Source organism: Hirundo rustica, chromosome 12 (assembly GCF_015227805.2).
Source record: "Hirundo rustica isolate bHirRus1 chromosome 12, bHirRus1.pri.v3, whole genome shotgun sequence".
NCBI lineage: Eukaryota > Metazoa > Chordata > Aves > Passeriformes > Hirundinidae > Hirundo > Hirundo rustica.
The window spans coordinates 3,828,471-3,845,584 of record NC_053461.1 but is presented as its reverse complement, the minus strand read 5'-3'; the positions used below and the strand labels follow the sequence as shown (position 1 = coordinate 3,845,584).

At 48.0% G+C, this 17,114-nt stretch overlaps 1 protein-coding gene across 1 annotated transcript; it reads left to right on the top strand.

Moving 5' to 3' along the window:
- The first annotated feature begins 308 nt into the window (after positions 1–308).
- On the top strand, positions 309–15,507 carry RBM5 (RNA binding motif protein 5). Its single transcript, XM_040076824.2, has 24 exons — positions 309–552; positions 656–1,097; positions 1,295–1,450; positions 3,383–3,452; positions 3,927–4,000; positions 6,296–6,379; positions 6,805–6,865; positions 7,023–7,088; positions 7,236–7,396; positions 8,429–8,526; positions 9,016–9,103; positions 9,332–9,409; positions 9,503–9,575; positions 10,106–10,191; positions 10,510–10,588; positions 10,846–10,937; positions 11,479–11,643; positions 12,115–12,261; positions 12,338–12,409; positions 13,149–13,328; positions 13,536–13,610; positions 14,046–14,143; positions 14,230–14,359; positions 14,885–15,507. The coding sequence occupies exons 1-24, from the start codon at positions 536–538 to the stop codon at positions 15,008–15,010; spliced, it is 2,718 nt and encodes a 905-aa protein (XP_039932758.1). The 5' UTR covers positions 309–535; the 3' UTR covers positions 15,011–15,507.
- Positions 15,508–17,114: the final 1,607 nt, after the last annotated feature.

Genomic DNA, 17,114 nt, shown 5'->3' with positions numbered 1-17,114 from the left:
CTGGGGTTCTTCTCTCTGGAGAAGTCTCCAGTGGAAACTTTGAGCCCCTTACGGTGCCTAAAGGGCTCCAAGTCACCTGGAGAGGGACTTTGGATGGGGCACGTAGTGATAGGGCAACGGATAACTGCTTTAAACTGACAGCAGTTTTAGATTGGACACGAGGAAGAAATGCACTGTGGCGAGGCACTGGGACATGTTTCACAGAGCAGTTGCAGTTGTCCCATCCCTGGAAGTGTCCAGAGTCAAGCCGGACGGAGCTCTAAGCTTCCTGGTCCCATAAGTGGGGAAGGCCGGACCGCAGGACCCTTAATGGCGGCAGCTCCCCCAACTACATTTCCCGGCGTGCCGCACGGCCGCTGCGCCCGCGCCCCGGTTGGAAGCTTCCAGCCGAGGACCGAGGTGGCTGCTGGGTAGAAGACGGGCGGTCCCTTCGGCGCCATTTTGTGGCAAGGCAGCGAGAGGGGCTGCGCGGGTGTCCTTGGTGTGTGGTATCGAATAGTGCCGTGCCGGGTGCCTGCGGATCCTAGGCGGCGGCATGGGCTCGGACAAGCGGTGAGCGGCGGCGTGAGGGCGAGGGGAGACGGGAGGAGGCGGGCAGTGGTGGGGGTCGCGGCGGGCGCTTCACGCTCTAAGCTCGGCCCGCTGTGCCCCACAGGGTGAGTAGAACGGAGCGGAGCGGCCGCTACGGCTCCATCGTAGAGAGGGAGGACCGCGACGAGCGGGAGTCCCGCAGCCGGCGGAGAGATGACTACAAGAGGTCCAGTGAGGAGCGCCGCGGTGACCGCTATGATGACTACAGGGACTACGACAGTAGAGACTACGATAGCCGAGACTACGATAGCCGCGATAGCCGAGACTGCCGCGACTACGATAGTCGGGACTACGATAGTCGAGACAGCCGAGTCTGCCGAGACTACGATAGTCGCGACAGCCGCGATTGCCGAGACTACGATAGCCGAGATTGCCGCGACTACGACCGGGACAGCCGAGACTACGATTGCCGGGACTACGATAGTCGGGATTGCCGAGACTACGACAGTCGCGATAGCCGAGACTATGATAGAAACTACGACAGCCGCGATTACGATAGTCCCGAGGTGAGCGGGGTCGGGGGGCCAGGGCCGGCACTGCGGGGCGGAGGGCCCCGGGAGCGCGTTGGATCCCGCAGCGCTGCCCGAGGCCATGGGGACCAGCCCCGGGCGGGCGGCGGCTGGTGTCCGTGTCCGTTCCTGTGGCGCTGGTGGGGACGCGCTGCAGGTAATCGCGGTGGCTGATCCTGGCTGCTGGCTTCCAGAGGGAGCGGGAGCGCAGGAACAGCGACAAATCAGAGGACGGATACCATTCCGATGGCGACTACGGCGAGCACGACTACAGGAACGATATTAACGATGAAAAAGAGAGCAAGACCATCATGTTGCGTGGGCTCCCCATCACGGTTACGGAGAACGATGTGAGTAGCCGGGCAGGCTGTGCCTGCCGTGCCCCCGGGCAGCGCCGTGCCGGAGCGGCTGCTGCCATTTTGTTGAGCGCTGCATCATGGTGGCCCCTCTCCAGCGCTGTCGCGCTGCCATTTTGAGTCCTGAAAGCATTTAAACTCCTAGTGTTAAGTAACAGAGGTCAGTTCAATGTTAATCAGTCCCTTTCAAACGGAACAAGCCGTTAATATTTGTTTTTTCACGCATGTTCGGGTGCTTTCCCTATGCGTGGATTTTAAACTACCTGCTCTTTGCTGCTTTTCTGTATGGGAGGGAAGAGGCGGATTTTTTTTTTTTTTTTCCCCTGCTTCCCCCCACTGCAGGGAGGGGGACAGAGACAATGAGGTGGCACTCAGCAGTTTTTCTGGTCTTTATCGAGGCCAGAACTTGTGACTGATGGGGTCACACACAGTCACCGAGCTCCTTAGCCGAGCATAGCCCTGCACAAAGCTGCTTTGTGTGGGCACAGCTGTGGGAGTCAAAATGGCTGCCGCCGAGCTGACGGAGCAAGTACTGATGAGCTTGGTGCTTGCTTGTCTAACTTGTTTAATAAAAAAGGTGTTAAAGCTTGAAGGTTTTCTTATTTATGGGAATTTTTAGGGTTGTTTTTTTTTTTTTTTATGAGTTACTTTGGTTACCAAGCTGTAAGCCCACAACTGTTATTTGAGGGGTAAAAGCTGAGCTATCCCAGTTTGTTTTCAGTTAAGACTCTACCTGCGATGTGTATATGCTTTAATTGTTAACGCAGAGAATACATTTGCACCGCTTCTACAATGGAGATTTTTTCCTTTGGCTTTTTCATTGATTACTTGTTACCCTCCTGATATTGAGGGTTACTGATCACCGTATATTTCTCTCATATTTTCATGAGTGTTTGAAATCAAGCATAGGTTCCTGCATACAAATGAGACAGCCCAGTCAGACATTACACAGAACACTTTAGAACAGTTCTTTTTTCTGAGATATTGATGTTGTAGTTCAACAGTTGTGTAATAACTGAATCATAATTTATATGAATGTTTCATTCCAGACTCAGAGTGTAGACAATACATCTTGGAACACAGAGTTGAATTCTTAAGTTAACATTATTTCTGAGTCTCAATTTTAATTTTTTTCCCTACGTATTTCGTAAGAAAAATTCACTTGCATATGTGATATACAATTTCCAGTCAGCATATAAACAGCTTTAGATAAGTTTTGACTCTGCTGAGCAGCCCTGTTGCATGTAATATAGTTTGAATTCTGTGAAAGCTGCTGAAAAACCTTGTGCCTTCTGATCTAGAATTAAAAAATTTGTTAGTGTTTGTTTTTCCTCCATGTCTCTGCGCAGAGTGTCTGAGGTTGCCTGTGCCGCAGCAGCTTTGTGACAGCTGAAGAACTGACATTTCTTTAGCTTTTTCTTTGATGACATGTTCTTCACAAATCTACTCTATCCTGAAAAACCAGTGGGGGTCAGTTAGAGGGTGAGATCTTTAGCATGAGGTTTAGAAATACATTCATTATGGAGCCTTGCAGTGCAGGCTTCTTGTTTTTCACTGCTAGGAGCGAGGGGTATTTACATGCAGGGAGAGGGATACCAGCAGTGTTCTTTTTAAAATTTCGGAGTCATGCACAGTCTTTACTAAATACTGTCCAAATAATCTCAGAGCATATGATCGTAGGGATTCAGATTCTGGATGATTCGGTGTCCTGGGTGAGGATTGCAGTTGGTTTAGCATGTAGCAAAAGGTTATGTGCACTCTGATGCTCATCAGTCACCTTTTCTCAGTAAGTTTTTTCTTCGTCTCTGAGATAGTGTTGAAAATGTTGGTTTGCGTATATCTTGCGTGATACTGCAAGATAGGTTATTTCTGTGACTTCTCTTTCTTCTGTGAGAATTTCATCTGTTGAATCAAAATCTCCTGCAGATTCGTGAGCTTATTGAGTCCTTTGAAGGTCCTCAGCCTGCAGACGTGAGGCTGATGAAAAGAAAGACAGGTGAGTGCTCTTAATCCAGTTTTTGACATCACCTTCCTCTTCCCCAGCCCAAAAGAGTATCCAGAATTGTCCCCAAACTGCAAGCACATGCAATAAAAAAATAAAAGGTTTGCCATGGCTAAGGAATGTGGCTTTTTGGAAGACTTAGATAGCCGGTCAACATGTTAAAAGAAGTCTGTCTACAGGGGGTTTTGTTAACAGGTATTGGTAAGTAATAATAGTGTAAACCCATTTAATATTACGTAGTCTGTTGCATGGTTACCCTTAAACGTGGATTCGAATCGAGTGAAATGTAGCCAGTTAAGGCAGCTTGGTTCCTTGCCATGGCAAAATAACGAGCAGATCCCAGCAGTTGACGTCGCATTTGTAAAGCTGCTTTGTCATGAAGTAATGAAGCAGTTGGAGAGAGATTCACCTGTTTTAAAGGAACTGACTAACACAAGTATCCCGTCTATATCTGAATGCTGTCTCTAGGTGTAAGCCGTGGTTTCGCCTTCGTGGAGTTTTATCACTTTCAAGATGCTACCAGCTGGATGGAAGCCAATCAGGTTGCTTCACTCACCAAGTCTAGATATTCCTGAAAATGGAACAAGTCTGTACAGTTTAACAAAAAAAAAAAAAAAAAAAAAAGAGGTGGAAGGAGTGGTTTGTTTCATAACATTGATTTAAAGAATAAAAGCTTTGTATATATTAAAATTTGTAACATACAAGGTAAAATTAGGAGAGAAAGTTCTACTTTGGTAAAAGGTGCCGTTGTTGTAAATGACTTGGTTTCCATTTAATTGGCTTATGAAGATTTGGCTAGTAGTCATTAGAAAATCTGAGCGTTAAATTTCCATTTAACGTTTCCTTCTCTGTTGTCAGAGAAGGCACCACATCTCTGTGTTACAATGGTATTAACCCTGAAAGAGAAGTGTCAGTTCTTGGCAATAATCTGTTACCCTGGTTAAAGAGGGGGAACTGGCTCTTCTGGAGGAAAAAGCACATTAATTTCAACTAAATTAGGCAGAGAGTGAAATCTCATACTTGTTAGGCTCTGTATTTTGGTTTTTGTTACTGTGACTTCATAAGGAGCCAAAATGCTGTAAGAATCCTCTGGTTTGTATTCTCATGAGATTTTCCTGTAGCACTGCAAACAGTTTCATTTGGTTTCACTACTTACTTAAGTAGTAGTCATAACCTATTTTAATAACAGAACTTGAAAATACTCTCAGAGTGAGCAAAGTGCATCAAATCACTGATTTTTCTTACACCTGAATATTTGATGCAACGGTCCTATGACAGCATTATGACTGTTTTTCTGCTCTGTTCATGTTATAATAAAGGAATGACACCATAATGGGATTCATGGCAGTTCCAGCAGATGGAAGTTGTCATATGCCTTGTGCTGGGATAGCGTTTCATATGTCCCACACTATGAGTGACTTCCCCAGCCAGAGAGCAGCTTCCAAATTCTGTTTTCCTTACATGCTGCTCAGTAGGGCACGTGGCTGCAGGGAAAAGACTAATACCAAGAAATTAATGCTGAGCATATTTTCAGAATTTTTTTTTTAATATATACAAAGCTGTAGTGATATATAATTTATGAAATATACTCAAATTCACTCCAGTAACCAGCCACCTTAGTAGTAGGGAAAACATAGCTGGTCCCCAGCAGCCGGGTTGCTGACTGTTAGATGACAGAATGATGTATTGCAACAATGCCAGCAGCCTTGTTTCTATGTGTGCACATCCAGTGAGTGCTGGGCCCTCCAACCCTCCCTCCTGCCGGTAGGAGCAATGGCTTTGCCCTGTTTAGTCGTGCAGAATGTGAGAGCCTTATTGATGCTACATGCTAGCTCTATGTCAGACCTTGTTATCAGAAGAGCCACTGGTCCTGACACTGGTAGAAAGCCAGCCTGATACAAAAATGGCTCTGCCGTTGCAGTGTCTGGGGTGTGGCCTCTAATAGCACTTCCTCACGTGTGCTTCCACCTGTTTGACCAAAATACATTGATAGCCATGTTTTGAAAGGCCGTTCTGCATACCCACGCTTGGCAAAGCGTGAGGCTGAGAGTCAAGGCTTCTTAATAGCTGTAAATCCCTAACTCCTCTGAAGTCAGAGTGAGAGGACATGCTGAAAGCATTATGAACTTTTCCTACCCCTGGAGAAGCTTCACATGCAGTCTAGTTACTCATTTTGGAGAGCTCCTGCCTGAATGAAGAACACAAACCTCTTGCGCAGGCTTCCCATTGAACTGATGCTGTAGTCAAATGAAACCACTCAAGTTATGTTTCGGTTGATGGCACTTGTAATCCAGCCTTCAAGAAGTCTAAGCAGGGTCCCTTTGGGAGGAATTACTGTATTTTGAAGGGGACACTTCTGAAGTGTGCTTGGAAAAGTAAATCAAAATATGGTTAAAAGGTCTGGGGTGTTTGGAGTAGGGTACGAAGTGAAGCAGTCACCTAAGGACATGTTTTAAAAGTCGGTCAGTGCTATACCAGAAGTGAATGTGGGGGCAAAGAGACTCCTAAAAATGTGTTATTGTGAATGCAGCAGATTAGGACTCTTGTCTCCTTCGAGACATTTTCTGGTTCCATGTCAGCATTTAGCGTTTGGCAGCTTTTTCTACACTCCCTGATTCTGTTTATCTTTGCTCCACATCCCATTCTCTTACTGCCCTCGTCCTCCTCTCTGCAGGATTGGATGGGCAGGGTGTAGGTGGCGGTGGTTGTCCTCCACATCCTCCCCATATGTTGTCCATTTAATTCAGGAGCACTGATTCCTCCGAAGGGTGCTCTGCCATGGGAAAATGAACATATGCGTCTTGATACAGGAATAATTGAAACCACTTTTTTTGCAGAAAAAGCTGGTGATTCAAGGGAAACAGATTGCAATGCACTACAGCAACCCAAGGCCTAAATTTGAGGACTGGCTCTGCAACAAGGTACAGCACGTGTCTGTGGGAGAGAGAGTTTGTCTTGCTCTAGAGCTCTCCACTTGCTTAGTGGTTTTAAAGAAAGTGACACCTGAATCAAACCTCTTCCTCCTCCCTGGGAAGTTAAATTGTTCCTCAGCATGTGTTCCCTTCTGACACGGCTTTTTATAGTAGGGACTGTGCCTGGGGTTGTAAGCTAAAGACTATAAACTGTTAAAATAACTGATTTGGGTTGACTAGGGAGAATGTAGCTGGGATGTTCTGAAAAGCAGCTGTGGTGGAGGTAAGGGTGGCTTTTGATGTTCTGGGTTATTCTGGTGGGTGTAGCTTTGTTGTGTTACTTTCTGTGAATGTCTGGGTTTTGTTAGTGTACAGCAAATGCAGCATTACTAAAATTACCCAGGGTCTTACTAGGCTTCTCTTGTTTGTCACAGTGCTGCCTTTACAACTTCAGAAGGAGGCTAAAATGCTTCCGCTGTGGGGCGGACAAATTCGGTACGTTACCGTGATCTCTTTATGTTCAGTTTTGTGGGAGGCTTTCTGGCCCGTGTAGGAACCAGAGTTCCATGTGGGTTCTAGACTGGCCTATGAAATGCTGAGCTTGAAGTGACTGAGCCGTGTCCTGACTGAAATATTTTTTCTTCATACAAAGATTCAGAGCAGGAGGTACCACCCGGAGCAGCAGAAGCCGTTCAGTCTGTGGATTATTACTGTGATAGTAAGTGATCTCTGACTTACTCTAGAGTATGAACTGTAAACACACATACTGAAAATCCTTTCTGTACCTCAGCCTGCCAGCTGAGGGACTTGAAACACCCTGCAAAGTCACGGTGTGCACTGCTAACGTCGTACTTTTTCTCCTCAGCCATCATTCTCCGAAACATTGCTCCTCACACGGTAGTGGAATCCATCATGACTGCCTTGTCTCCGTATGCATCTCTGGCGGTCAATAATATTCGTCTTATCAAAGACAAGCAGACTCAGCAGAACAGAGGCTTTGCGTTTGTGCAGCTGTCTTCTGCCATGGTGAGGACTTTGCTGGTGTTCTGGGGAGAACAGCTGGCTAGCCGCCTTCTCTCCCTGCAGCATTTAGAGCCCTGAGCTGTCTGAAGGACTGGCCCCCTTCAAGGGAGTGGTGATGGACTCAGTGTGTCAAAGCTGATAATATGTAGCTGCAGTTGGAAAGGTGGTGGGATGTTAGGAGTGCGTTGAAAAGCTATTTTTGTAGCAAGAGTTCTGTTCTTGATTGCAGCCTAGCTTCGTTCTTGGATTGCAAAAGTACTGGTGCAGGATCATACTTGGTTGACAGATTCTAAGATCTGGGGCATACAGTGTAGGAATGGGTGCATAGAATTATATGCATAGAATAAGAGAGGAGGAGGCAGATGTTGCTCTTCTCAGCATCATCCGGTGGGAGGGTGTAAGGACATATTCTCAAGGATACATAAGGATAGGACAATAAGCAGCAGCCATAAATTGAAACACAGGAAATTGCAGAGGTACAAGAAAAGCCTCCTAAGTTTCAGGGAGGTCATATCCTGGCACGGGGTCCCTGAAGGGCAGTGAATCTCTTCCTGGATTTGACACTCAGGGATGTGGTATAGTGGTAGACTTGGCAGTGCTGGGTTAACCATTGGACTTAATAATTTTAAAGGTCCTTTCCAACCTAAGTGATTCATTGAGTCTGTACATCCAACTCGAGCAGCAGTGTGATCTGTTTGGACCTGGTTTAGTCAGAGGAAAGCAGGTGGTTGGATTAAAACAGGTGCCTAAATCTCAGTTTTTGCTGATGTGCCATTTAGAATAATTTGGTCCTGATAAAGCTACGATTTTGGAACATACTTAATACTTAGTGACTCAGGGAAATGCTCAGTATTTTCACATGGGCTGTTAAGGGTCTCACTGTGCTCCTGTGCATGTGTGCAATATGAGGAGATGGAGGTGTTTTTACATCTTTAGCTCTTCTCAGCAGCTCAGCGTGAAAAGGTGGAGTTTGGGGAGCTTCTGAATCCCCCTCTGTAAGCTGCCTTTCATAATAATGAGTATTTTTTGTTGTAGGATGCTTCTCAACTGCTACAGATTTTACAGAGTCTTCAACCACCGTTAAAAATTGATGGCAAAACAATTGGTGTCGACTTTGCAAAGAGTGCCAGAAAGTGAGTTGTGATAACAGTCAATTGCATTTTTGGTTTTTGCTTTTTTTTAATTTGCACACCACCTCCTCCCCCTTCTCTTTATATTGGATGGTTTCTTCTGGTCGCCCAGGCTTCTATTAAGCTTATTCTAACTCCAGAGTTTTGCTTCCCGTAAGTCACTTGTGATGCATACATCCTGCTCTTCACTGCATAAGAGAAGAGTGAAAGCAGTGTTCCACACACCCATTTCCAGTCCTCTGAAGATAACACCGTAACTGCTTGTGTGCACAGCACATTTGTTTCCTTGGAGGCCTCCTGACTGGTTACTCACTCTACCGCAATGAACCTTTGAGGTTTATTTACTGGCAGTGTTTTGGCTCATTCATTACATTCCGAATGTTTTGTAACTGCCAAGAAATCCATGTGTGAGGCAGACTCCAGCTCCTTGCATAGGGAGACACTTCAGTAAAAAGCAGTGCTTAGTCAGGTGCCTGGTTTTTGTGATTGCAGAGACCTGCTTCTCCCGGATGGTAACAGAGTCAGCGCCTTCTCTGTGGCAAGTACAGCCATTGCTGCAGCTCAGTGGTCGTCCACTCAGGTATGATTTGGAGACTGGTACTCGTAGTCCTGCTTTCCTGAAAGTTAAAATGCAGACCATATAATTGCCCTGTAATTGGCCACGTGCTTAGTTGAGCTGCCTAATGGCAGATGAAGCCGTGACATATCTGGCCCACAATAATTCTGGAGCCTAAGTAGTGGGGTGCTTGAAATTATTTAATAAAGTTGTTTACCTGTCCCTGACAAAAATTACCTTCTTAAACTTCAGCCACAGACTGGAGAGGGCAGCACCCTTGACTACAGCTATCTCCAGTCAGGACAGGATGGATACTCACAATATGCTCAGGTTAGTAGTAGAGATTGTGCTCTAACCAGTAGGTAGTCATAATTTGGGTATGTAGATTACTCACCTTGTGTTGTTACTCATTTCACTTTACAGTACTCCCAGGATTATCAGCAGTACTACCAAAATCAAGGAGGAGTGTTGGACACAGACACAGCTACCATATCAGGTAGTGCTTCCAGCATCTTAGAAGCAGTTGTTTGTAATGATAATTTTGCAGTAGTATTTTGCCTCAGCTTTTATGTTATTTTTGCTGTGCAAAAGAAGACTTGGCTCATTTTGCTCTCAGGATTTCTGAATGAGGATGCATTAGAGATGCACTAGAGAACTGTAACAGATTTGTTGAGGTGCAAATCTCTTGAGCAAGATGGGAGAAAAGCCTCTGTTTCAGACTGTTGACAAGGGTCTTGAATTTGATAGCGGCATAAGCAGCTCTAGCAAATGTTCAGCACTGACCGCTGTAGAGGCCTGGAACTGCTGACTTTGGGAGCAGAATATTTCCTCCTGAAAAGGAAACTATTCCTTGTCTGGGTAGGAGATACCCACTGTGTATCTATCTCCTTTTGAACATTTATTGCCTTGTTTGGCTGCTGGAGCTGGAATTAGTAGCTGAAACTATAAACAAAGTAATTTTAGCCCTAGGTTGCACTACTGTTTTACAAATTAGTTTGCTTATGTGTTGCTGCTCTCCTTTGGCAGGAGCTCCAGTCACTACGACGACAGCTGCAGTTGTGTCCCAGAGTCCTCAGCTGTATAATCAGCAGACAAACTCACCTGACTCTCCGGTAATTACAGCACTGACGAGTTCTTGCTTTCAAACACTGGTATAGGTGGCTTAGCTGTAGCCCTTGCTTTTTAAAGTGGGTGGTACAGCAAAGCTTCTGAGTGTCCATGGGTTAGTCACAGTGCTTGTGGTCGTAAGTCACCTGCCATTTCTTCTCTGGGATGGTTTTGTTCTTTGCTGAAGGTGAGTGCCAAGCATGCTGGTGAGGAGGAGTTAGCTGTCATACGCGTAGGGTGCGCTGCTCACGCCTTGGCTCGCTGTCCTTGTTTTCTTGGTGACAGATTTTCTAATTGAGGTTTGTGGTTTGGGTTTTTTTCAGACACAATCAGCACCACCTACCACTAGCACTCAGGCACAGGCGGCTCCTCCGACTGGCGTAGTGCCTGGAACCAAGTACGGTAAGTGCTCGGGAGCTGCTCTTGGGGACAAGTTTCTGTCACTAGCAATAAAACTCAGCTTTGGCCAAGTGCTCCATCACCGTTTGATGGTGAAGCTGCCCCTGGAGAGCGTTGGCTGCACGGCTGATTTAAGAGCCCTTTACAGACGTGTCTGCCGTCGTGGCTGCTATAGTCTCCGAATTTTACCTGAAATGTAGAAAGATACCTGTCTGAATTCGTCTGGAACGACCATGTCCCACGCTTTAATTTTTTTACAGCTGTCCCTGATACTTCCACCTACCAATATGATGAATCTTCAGGATATTATTATGATCCTATAACAGGGCTCTACTATGATCCTAATTCCCAGGTAAACACAAGTTCTTCCCACATGTCTTAACTGTTAAGGTCCATTGGTTCCCTATCTCTCATCATACGAGTGACATTTGAAGTGCACAACATACCAAATGTTGCAGATAACTCAGCAGTGTATGTAGGGCTGGGACTTGATTTCCCGCCGGTATAGCCCTGCATTTTTCTCTCCTTCTCCTTAATTTTCCTCCACGTTTGGCCCATATAGGATTAGCGTTTGTCACAGCCACCGTAGCTGAGCTATTTCGTTGTGGAGTGCCCAGCAAAGTGCACCCAGCTCTGGGCTCTGGTGGGTCGTCTCTTGGGAGAAGCAAAAGATTCTCCATAGTGCTGTTGGGCAGAGCTGCCTGTGTTTGGGGACAGAGGCTTCAGCCACTTCCTGCCTTTCGACTCCTCTGTGGAGTCTGCAGAACTTGTTTGGACTCTACAAAGCGCCTTCCCGTGTGGTGCAGTAGTGTGAATCAGCTTGCTTGGGCTCTCCCGTGGATGCTGAGCTCGTGTGGGGTGTCTAACTGTCTGCCTCTCCTTCCCTCTGGCAGTATTACTACAATGCCTTAACCCAGCAGTACCTGTACTGGGATGGCGAAAAGGAGACCTACATGCCTGCAGCAGAAGGTGTCACGTACCAACAGGCGGCTACCACAACCACCACCAAAGAAGTGAAAGAGAAGAAAGAGAAGCCTAAAAGTAAAACAGCCCAACAGGTAAAAAACAGAATGAGATCATAACTGGGATAAAGTCTTCTCTGTGGAACAGTGTAATATTTCTCCTTTTTCATTATAAAGGAAATCCTAGGTTATTCAATGGGGTGCATGCCTTCAATTCGCAGGCTTTGTGGGGGGCTGAGGAGAGGTGGAGTTGGCAAGGCTTCAGTGCAGAAATAAGCTCTGCATAGGAGTACTTATGGAATCCTGCCAGGATCAGTGGGAGTGCAACTGAGCCATCACTTAGAGGATTAGCTTGATAGGAAGGGTTTGTACAGTAAAAGCAGCAAGCTGTGTTATCTCTGAATGCTGGATACAGGGAAACAGCTGCACTACATCCAGTGTCCTGTGGTTTAAAAATAAAATGTAGTGGGTTGACTTGTTCTGAAATTGCCTGTGAGATTGAATGGGTGTCATAAGAGATTGATAGCTTTGAGAGGAGCTGTGTGAGCAAACCACTCTGCATTTCAGATTGCAAAAGACATGGAGCGCTGGGCAAAGAGTTTGAACAAGCAGAAAGAGAACTTCAAGAATAGCTTCCAGCCGCTGAGTACCAGGGAGGAGGAGCGGAAGGAGTCAGCAGCTGCAGATGCAGGCTTTGCCCTCTTTGAGAAAAAGGTGAAGGTGCTGGCAGTGGTGTATGGTGGGGGTTGTGTGAAGAGCTCTGTGCTCATGGCGTTCTTGTCTCATCCAGGGAGCTCTGTCTGAGCGACAGCAGATCTTGCCAGAGGTGTTGAAAAACGGAGATGATGAAAATCCACTTAAGGTGAGTGTGATAGAGGAGCTCTAGCCAATACTTGGTTTCAAACCTGGGCTTCCATGGCATTACCTATAAAAAGTGGTGCTGGTGATTGCAGTGGTGTGGTGCAAGTGCAGTAAGCTAGGTGACTGAGATACACTGAGGACAGCTGTGATTCTTTTTAGCCTTGAGATCAGTTGGGGTTTTGAGGTTTCTGCATAGGCTGTACTTACAAGTATTGTTTGGCTAATGGGAACTGTCTTGCAGCCACTGTGGTATGTACTTCTTTTGAGTTGCAGTACTGTAAAAGTGTGGGCCCAGTACTTAATGGAACAGGGACCCTTGCAACAGACATGGCAGAGAAGGCTGAAATACTAAACACCTTTGTTTCAGTCTTCATTGCCAAGGGCAGCTCTTAGGAATCCCTGATCCAGGGGAACACGAGAAAAAGAACTAGCACTGTGAAAGTGATTGCGCACTGGAACAGGTTTCCTAGAGAGACTGTGGAGTCTCCTTTCCTAGAGATGCTCAGAGGTCATCAGGACACAGTTCTGAGCAGTATGTGCTAGGGGTGGACCCTGCTTAAGCAGGAGGTTGGATGACCTCCAGCGGTCCCATCCAACCTCAGGCATTCTGTGATTTCATCCTTAGTTAATGGCAGCGTGCTGTTCCTCCTGTGGTACACATCTGCAGCCTTTGTTCCCTCTTCGTGCTCTCTGAACTGTGGTACTGTTGCACTCCCCTCAGTGCTGTCTTTCCTTTTCAGCGTGGCCTCGTGGCTGCCTACAGTGGTGACAGCGATAATGACGAGGACTTACTGGAAAGAATGGAGAATGAGGAGGAAAAGCTGACTGACTGGAAGAAGATGGCTTGTCTGCTGTGTAGAAGGCAGTTCCCAAACAAAGATGCTCTGATTCGGCACCAGCAGCTGTCTGACTTGCACAAGGTAGTTACACTGCGTGGTGAGGAAAATACTGGGCTGTCATAATTCAGTGTGTAAACCAAAGCCATGAGGCTTGTCGCTGTTTGGAAAACTGTTTCTCTTAAAGCAGAAATCTGCAGGTAGATTGTTACTCTCCCGGAAGTCAGCTACTTCATTTAAGAAGAGCTGTTGCGCATTTTATCTTGTTAAAGTGATTCTCTCTTGTTTCAGCAAAACATGGATATCTATAGGAGATCAAAGCTTTCCGAGCAGGAACTTGAAGCCTTGGAGCTGCGTGAGAGAGAGGTCAGTGTTGTGATAAGCAGATGAGTAGCTAATGGAAAACCTGTGCAGGTGATCTGTTGAGCTCTCCTTATCCTGACACACGTCACTCAAGATAATCCTTGTAAGCCAACCCCTTTTCCAGTCGCAGTTCAGAGCTGTCCTGTTAGATGGAGGGAAGTGTCCCATATCCCACAAATAAGGCTTAGCACAGAAGGCTCATCCCACCTCTAACTCAGGGCTGCCAGCTGGGACTGGAAACCTGCAAGTCTCTTCCTGCCCCAATGCTGGTTGGGATGGTGCTCCAGGGACTTGGGTCTTGGGCTTTGCTGTTGGTGCTGTTAGTATTAGTGTGTTGCAGTCTATAGTGTTCTTTAGCAGCAGGTATTTGTCTGACTCCCATAGCTCAAAGCGGAAGAATGTCTTAAAATCCATGCTAACTGTAGTTGCTTTGTGCAGATGAAATACAGAGACAGAGCAGCTGAGAGGCGGGAAAAGTACGGTATCCCCGAGCCCCCGGAGCCCAAGCGCAAGAAGGTCTACGATGCAGGCACAGTGTACGTATCTGAAAGCTCCTCAGCAGCTGCCTGAAAGCGCCGTGAGCATCGTGGGTAACTTGGTAACTCATCTCTTCTTCCCTCAGGAATTACGAGCAGCCCACAAAAGACGGCCTGGACAACAGTAATATAGGGAACAAGATGCTGCAGGCCATGGGCTGGAGGGAAGGTTCGGGCTTGGGAAGAAAATGCCAGGGCATCACAGCACCCATTGAGGTAAGTAAAGAGAGATGTCTTCTTGAGGAGGTTTGGTGCCTTTGTTTTTTTCTTGTTTAACCAGAAGCGCTTGCTGCTGAAGAGCTCTGAAGGAATAAACTGCCAGCCACAGCAAAGCTGCCTCTGTTTACATTGGCTCCTGCTCACGTTTGTCCCATTGGATGCTGAAGTAGAGGCAGGGTTTGCCTTTCCTTCCTTTGGCACTTGACTCCTGAGGCACTGTGGCCCCAGTACCCCAGGAGGGGCTGCTCTCCCTCTGCTTGTTGCCTTTGCTGGCCTTGCCTGTTCTCCTGCTTGTGCTGTTAGGAACTGTTCTGTGCTGTTGGAGCAGGGCCAGAGTAGCAATAAGCATGAGGATGGGGCATTACGTGTACTCCAGTCTCCTGGTGTCCGTGGTGGTATTTATGGCTGTGCAGATCTGCAGAGAAGCTTGGGAAGCTGGCTGGATTGATGGGATTTTTGGTGGTGCCCTCGCAGTGGTCTGGCCGCTCGCCGCAGAGCTGAAGTGTGTCTCTTCCCTTGCAGGCCCAAGTACGAATGAGAGGAGCTGGCCTGGGAGCCAAGGGCAGCTCCTATGGCGTCTCCACAGCGGATTCGTACAAAGATGCCGTGCGGAAAGCCATGTTCGCTCGCTTCACGGAGATGGAGTGACCCCTCTGACCTGCAAACCACTTCTTGTTAGCAAGAACTGACTGTTAAACTCCGTAGCCTTGGGTGACCTGGCTGTATCCTGGTTTTGGTTTAGAGCTGACCATTTCATTCCCTTGGACGTTGTTCCCTGCTCAGCATGTAACAAACACTTCCATGAGCAGATTGTTTGAACTGACCCAACTTCATGCTGGAGAGCTCCTGATTAGACCAAAGGAGGTGGCTGATCTTTGTACGGTCGTGTATATAGTGTAATGTATTCTGTGTTTCAGCGTGTTGTCCAGGTGCTGCTCCTGCCCTCTGGAGCAGCAGCAGGACCTGTTAGCTGTGCTTTCAAACTGTCTCTGCTCTCCTTTTGTTGTATTGTCTGTCTGGGTTTTTTTGGAGAATTTTCCTGTACATTTTGTATGATATATCTTTGTATAGACTTTTTTGAAGACTTTGATTCTAGTTGCCAGTTTGGCTCATTTCCAAATGAAATACATCCAAAAATTACCCTATTTCTGTTTCTCGGTGGGTGAACGAAGAATTAAGTTGCCAATGCTACTTATCCTTTTTGCGATTCTGCTTCTTCTTGATGAGATTTCACCCTGGAGTCTTTGTTCCATGCAGCTCTCCGCTTGCCTCCCTCCTTACATCCCTGTGCTCTGCCTTGTTCTCAGAGTCTTTTCTCACAGCACCAGCCTGCGTGGTGGCTGGTGGAGCATCAGATGTCTCTGTAGCCCTTCCTGCCATCACTGTAGGAGCAGTAGAGGAGCAGCAGCAGTGTCTGCCCTTGCCCAGGAGCCGTGGGTGTTACCTGGCCCTTCGGTGGGCAGGGAGGGGGGTGATACATGTGGCACCACTGGGAAGGTTCGTGTGCTCCACTTCGGCTTCTTCTGGCCTGCCTCAGTGCTGTGGAGGGAGCTGCAGCGCACTGGGTGATGGGAAGATGAGATTCACCAGAGGTCCTGCAGCTGTCCCCTACCGCCTTTCTATTCTCTCTGCCTGTGCTGTGCCTTGTTCACACTCCTCTTTGCAAGGGCCAAGATAAGCAGAGCAGATCTCAGCGCTGAGCTCTGCCTTAGCTGGTGTGTTCACTGTGGGTGTTGCTCTGCCCCCAAAGCTGAGCCAGCAGTGGGCTTTCCTACTGTCCGGGTGGGCATAGGAAGGGGTAGGATGAGGCAGGAGCAACTTCATTCATGCTTGGTGCAGAGCCCTTTTGGGGGGTCAAGGCCGGCATCCTGTGGCTGCTTTTTGGACTGGGTGAATCCTGCTTTGCCGGCTGCTGCAGCTGCGCCTGTGTCTCTGTTGCACTGGCAGGCCATTGCCTGATTTTTGAAGGGTGCCTGGCTTGGGGTGAGCCAAGGTGGGGAATGCCTCCAGCCCTGCCTCAGGACCGGGACCGCACGGCTTGGGGTCCGTGCCAGAGTCCCCGGGCCGTTCCACCAGGTGGCAGGCGTGGCACAGCTGTGACAGTCTGTCCTGGAGTGTTTCCTCTGTGCAGGGCTGCCGAGCATCAGTGGGGCTCCAGGGCCTCCCCCTAGCGGGTGACATTCACTCTTGAGCTCCACAGAGGAAGTTGGGGGGCTTGAAACAACCTAAAAGTGCCACCTCTGCCCCAGCCTCCCCCCAGGGTGATGGTAGGGAAGGCAGGCCTGGTGCACTGTGATGGGGCCCCGTGTGCCTGTGGCCGCCTCCCCGGCTCCCTGTGCGTCCCGACTGGCAACACAGCCAAGTGCTTTGCTGCTCTGGGCTATAAATAGGGGGGGTCTGTTTCCCAGCAGGTGGGTTCAGTGGATCGATAAAGTGCATTTGTGTAGCTCAGCTTCTTCCCAGCTCATCGATCTCTGTCCCAGTGCATCCTCTTGACAAGGGGTGATGCTGCGGGCACGGGGGGAGGGCCTGCGGTGGGCGCAGCGCTGCGTTCTCTCTCGTGTTCACTCCCTGCTTGCTGCAGCAAAGTGCTGCCCCAGTGCCAGGAGCTGAGCCAGCCCCAGCTGGCATCTCCTGCAGAACAGTTACAGTAGGGAACCAGGGGCATGCACAGGGGCACAGGGATCTGCTGATGGGGATAACTGCTCGAACGGGATGCCCAAAGCAGGGTCCCTTCCCGGGACAAGGCTTT

What these genes read in the sequence shown, in the direction of transcription:
- RBM5 (XM_040076824.2), top strand. An exon ending in TTTGCAAAGAGTGCCAGAAA is followed by an intron (nt 8,527 to 9,015) that starts GTGAGTTGTGAT and finishes TTGTGATTGCAG; the next exon opens with AGACCTGCTTCTCCCGGATG. An exon ending in TTGCCCTCTTTGAGAAAAAG is followed by an intron (nt 12,262 to 12,337) that starts GTGAAGGTGCTG and finishes TGTCTCATCCAG; the next exon opens with GGAGCTCTGTCTGAGCGACA.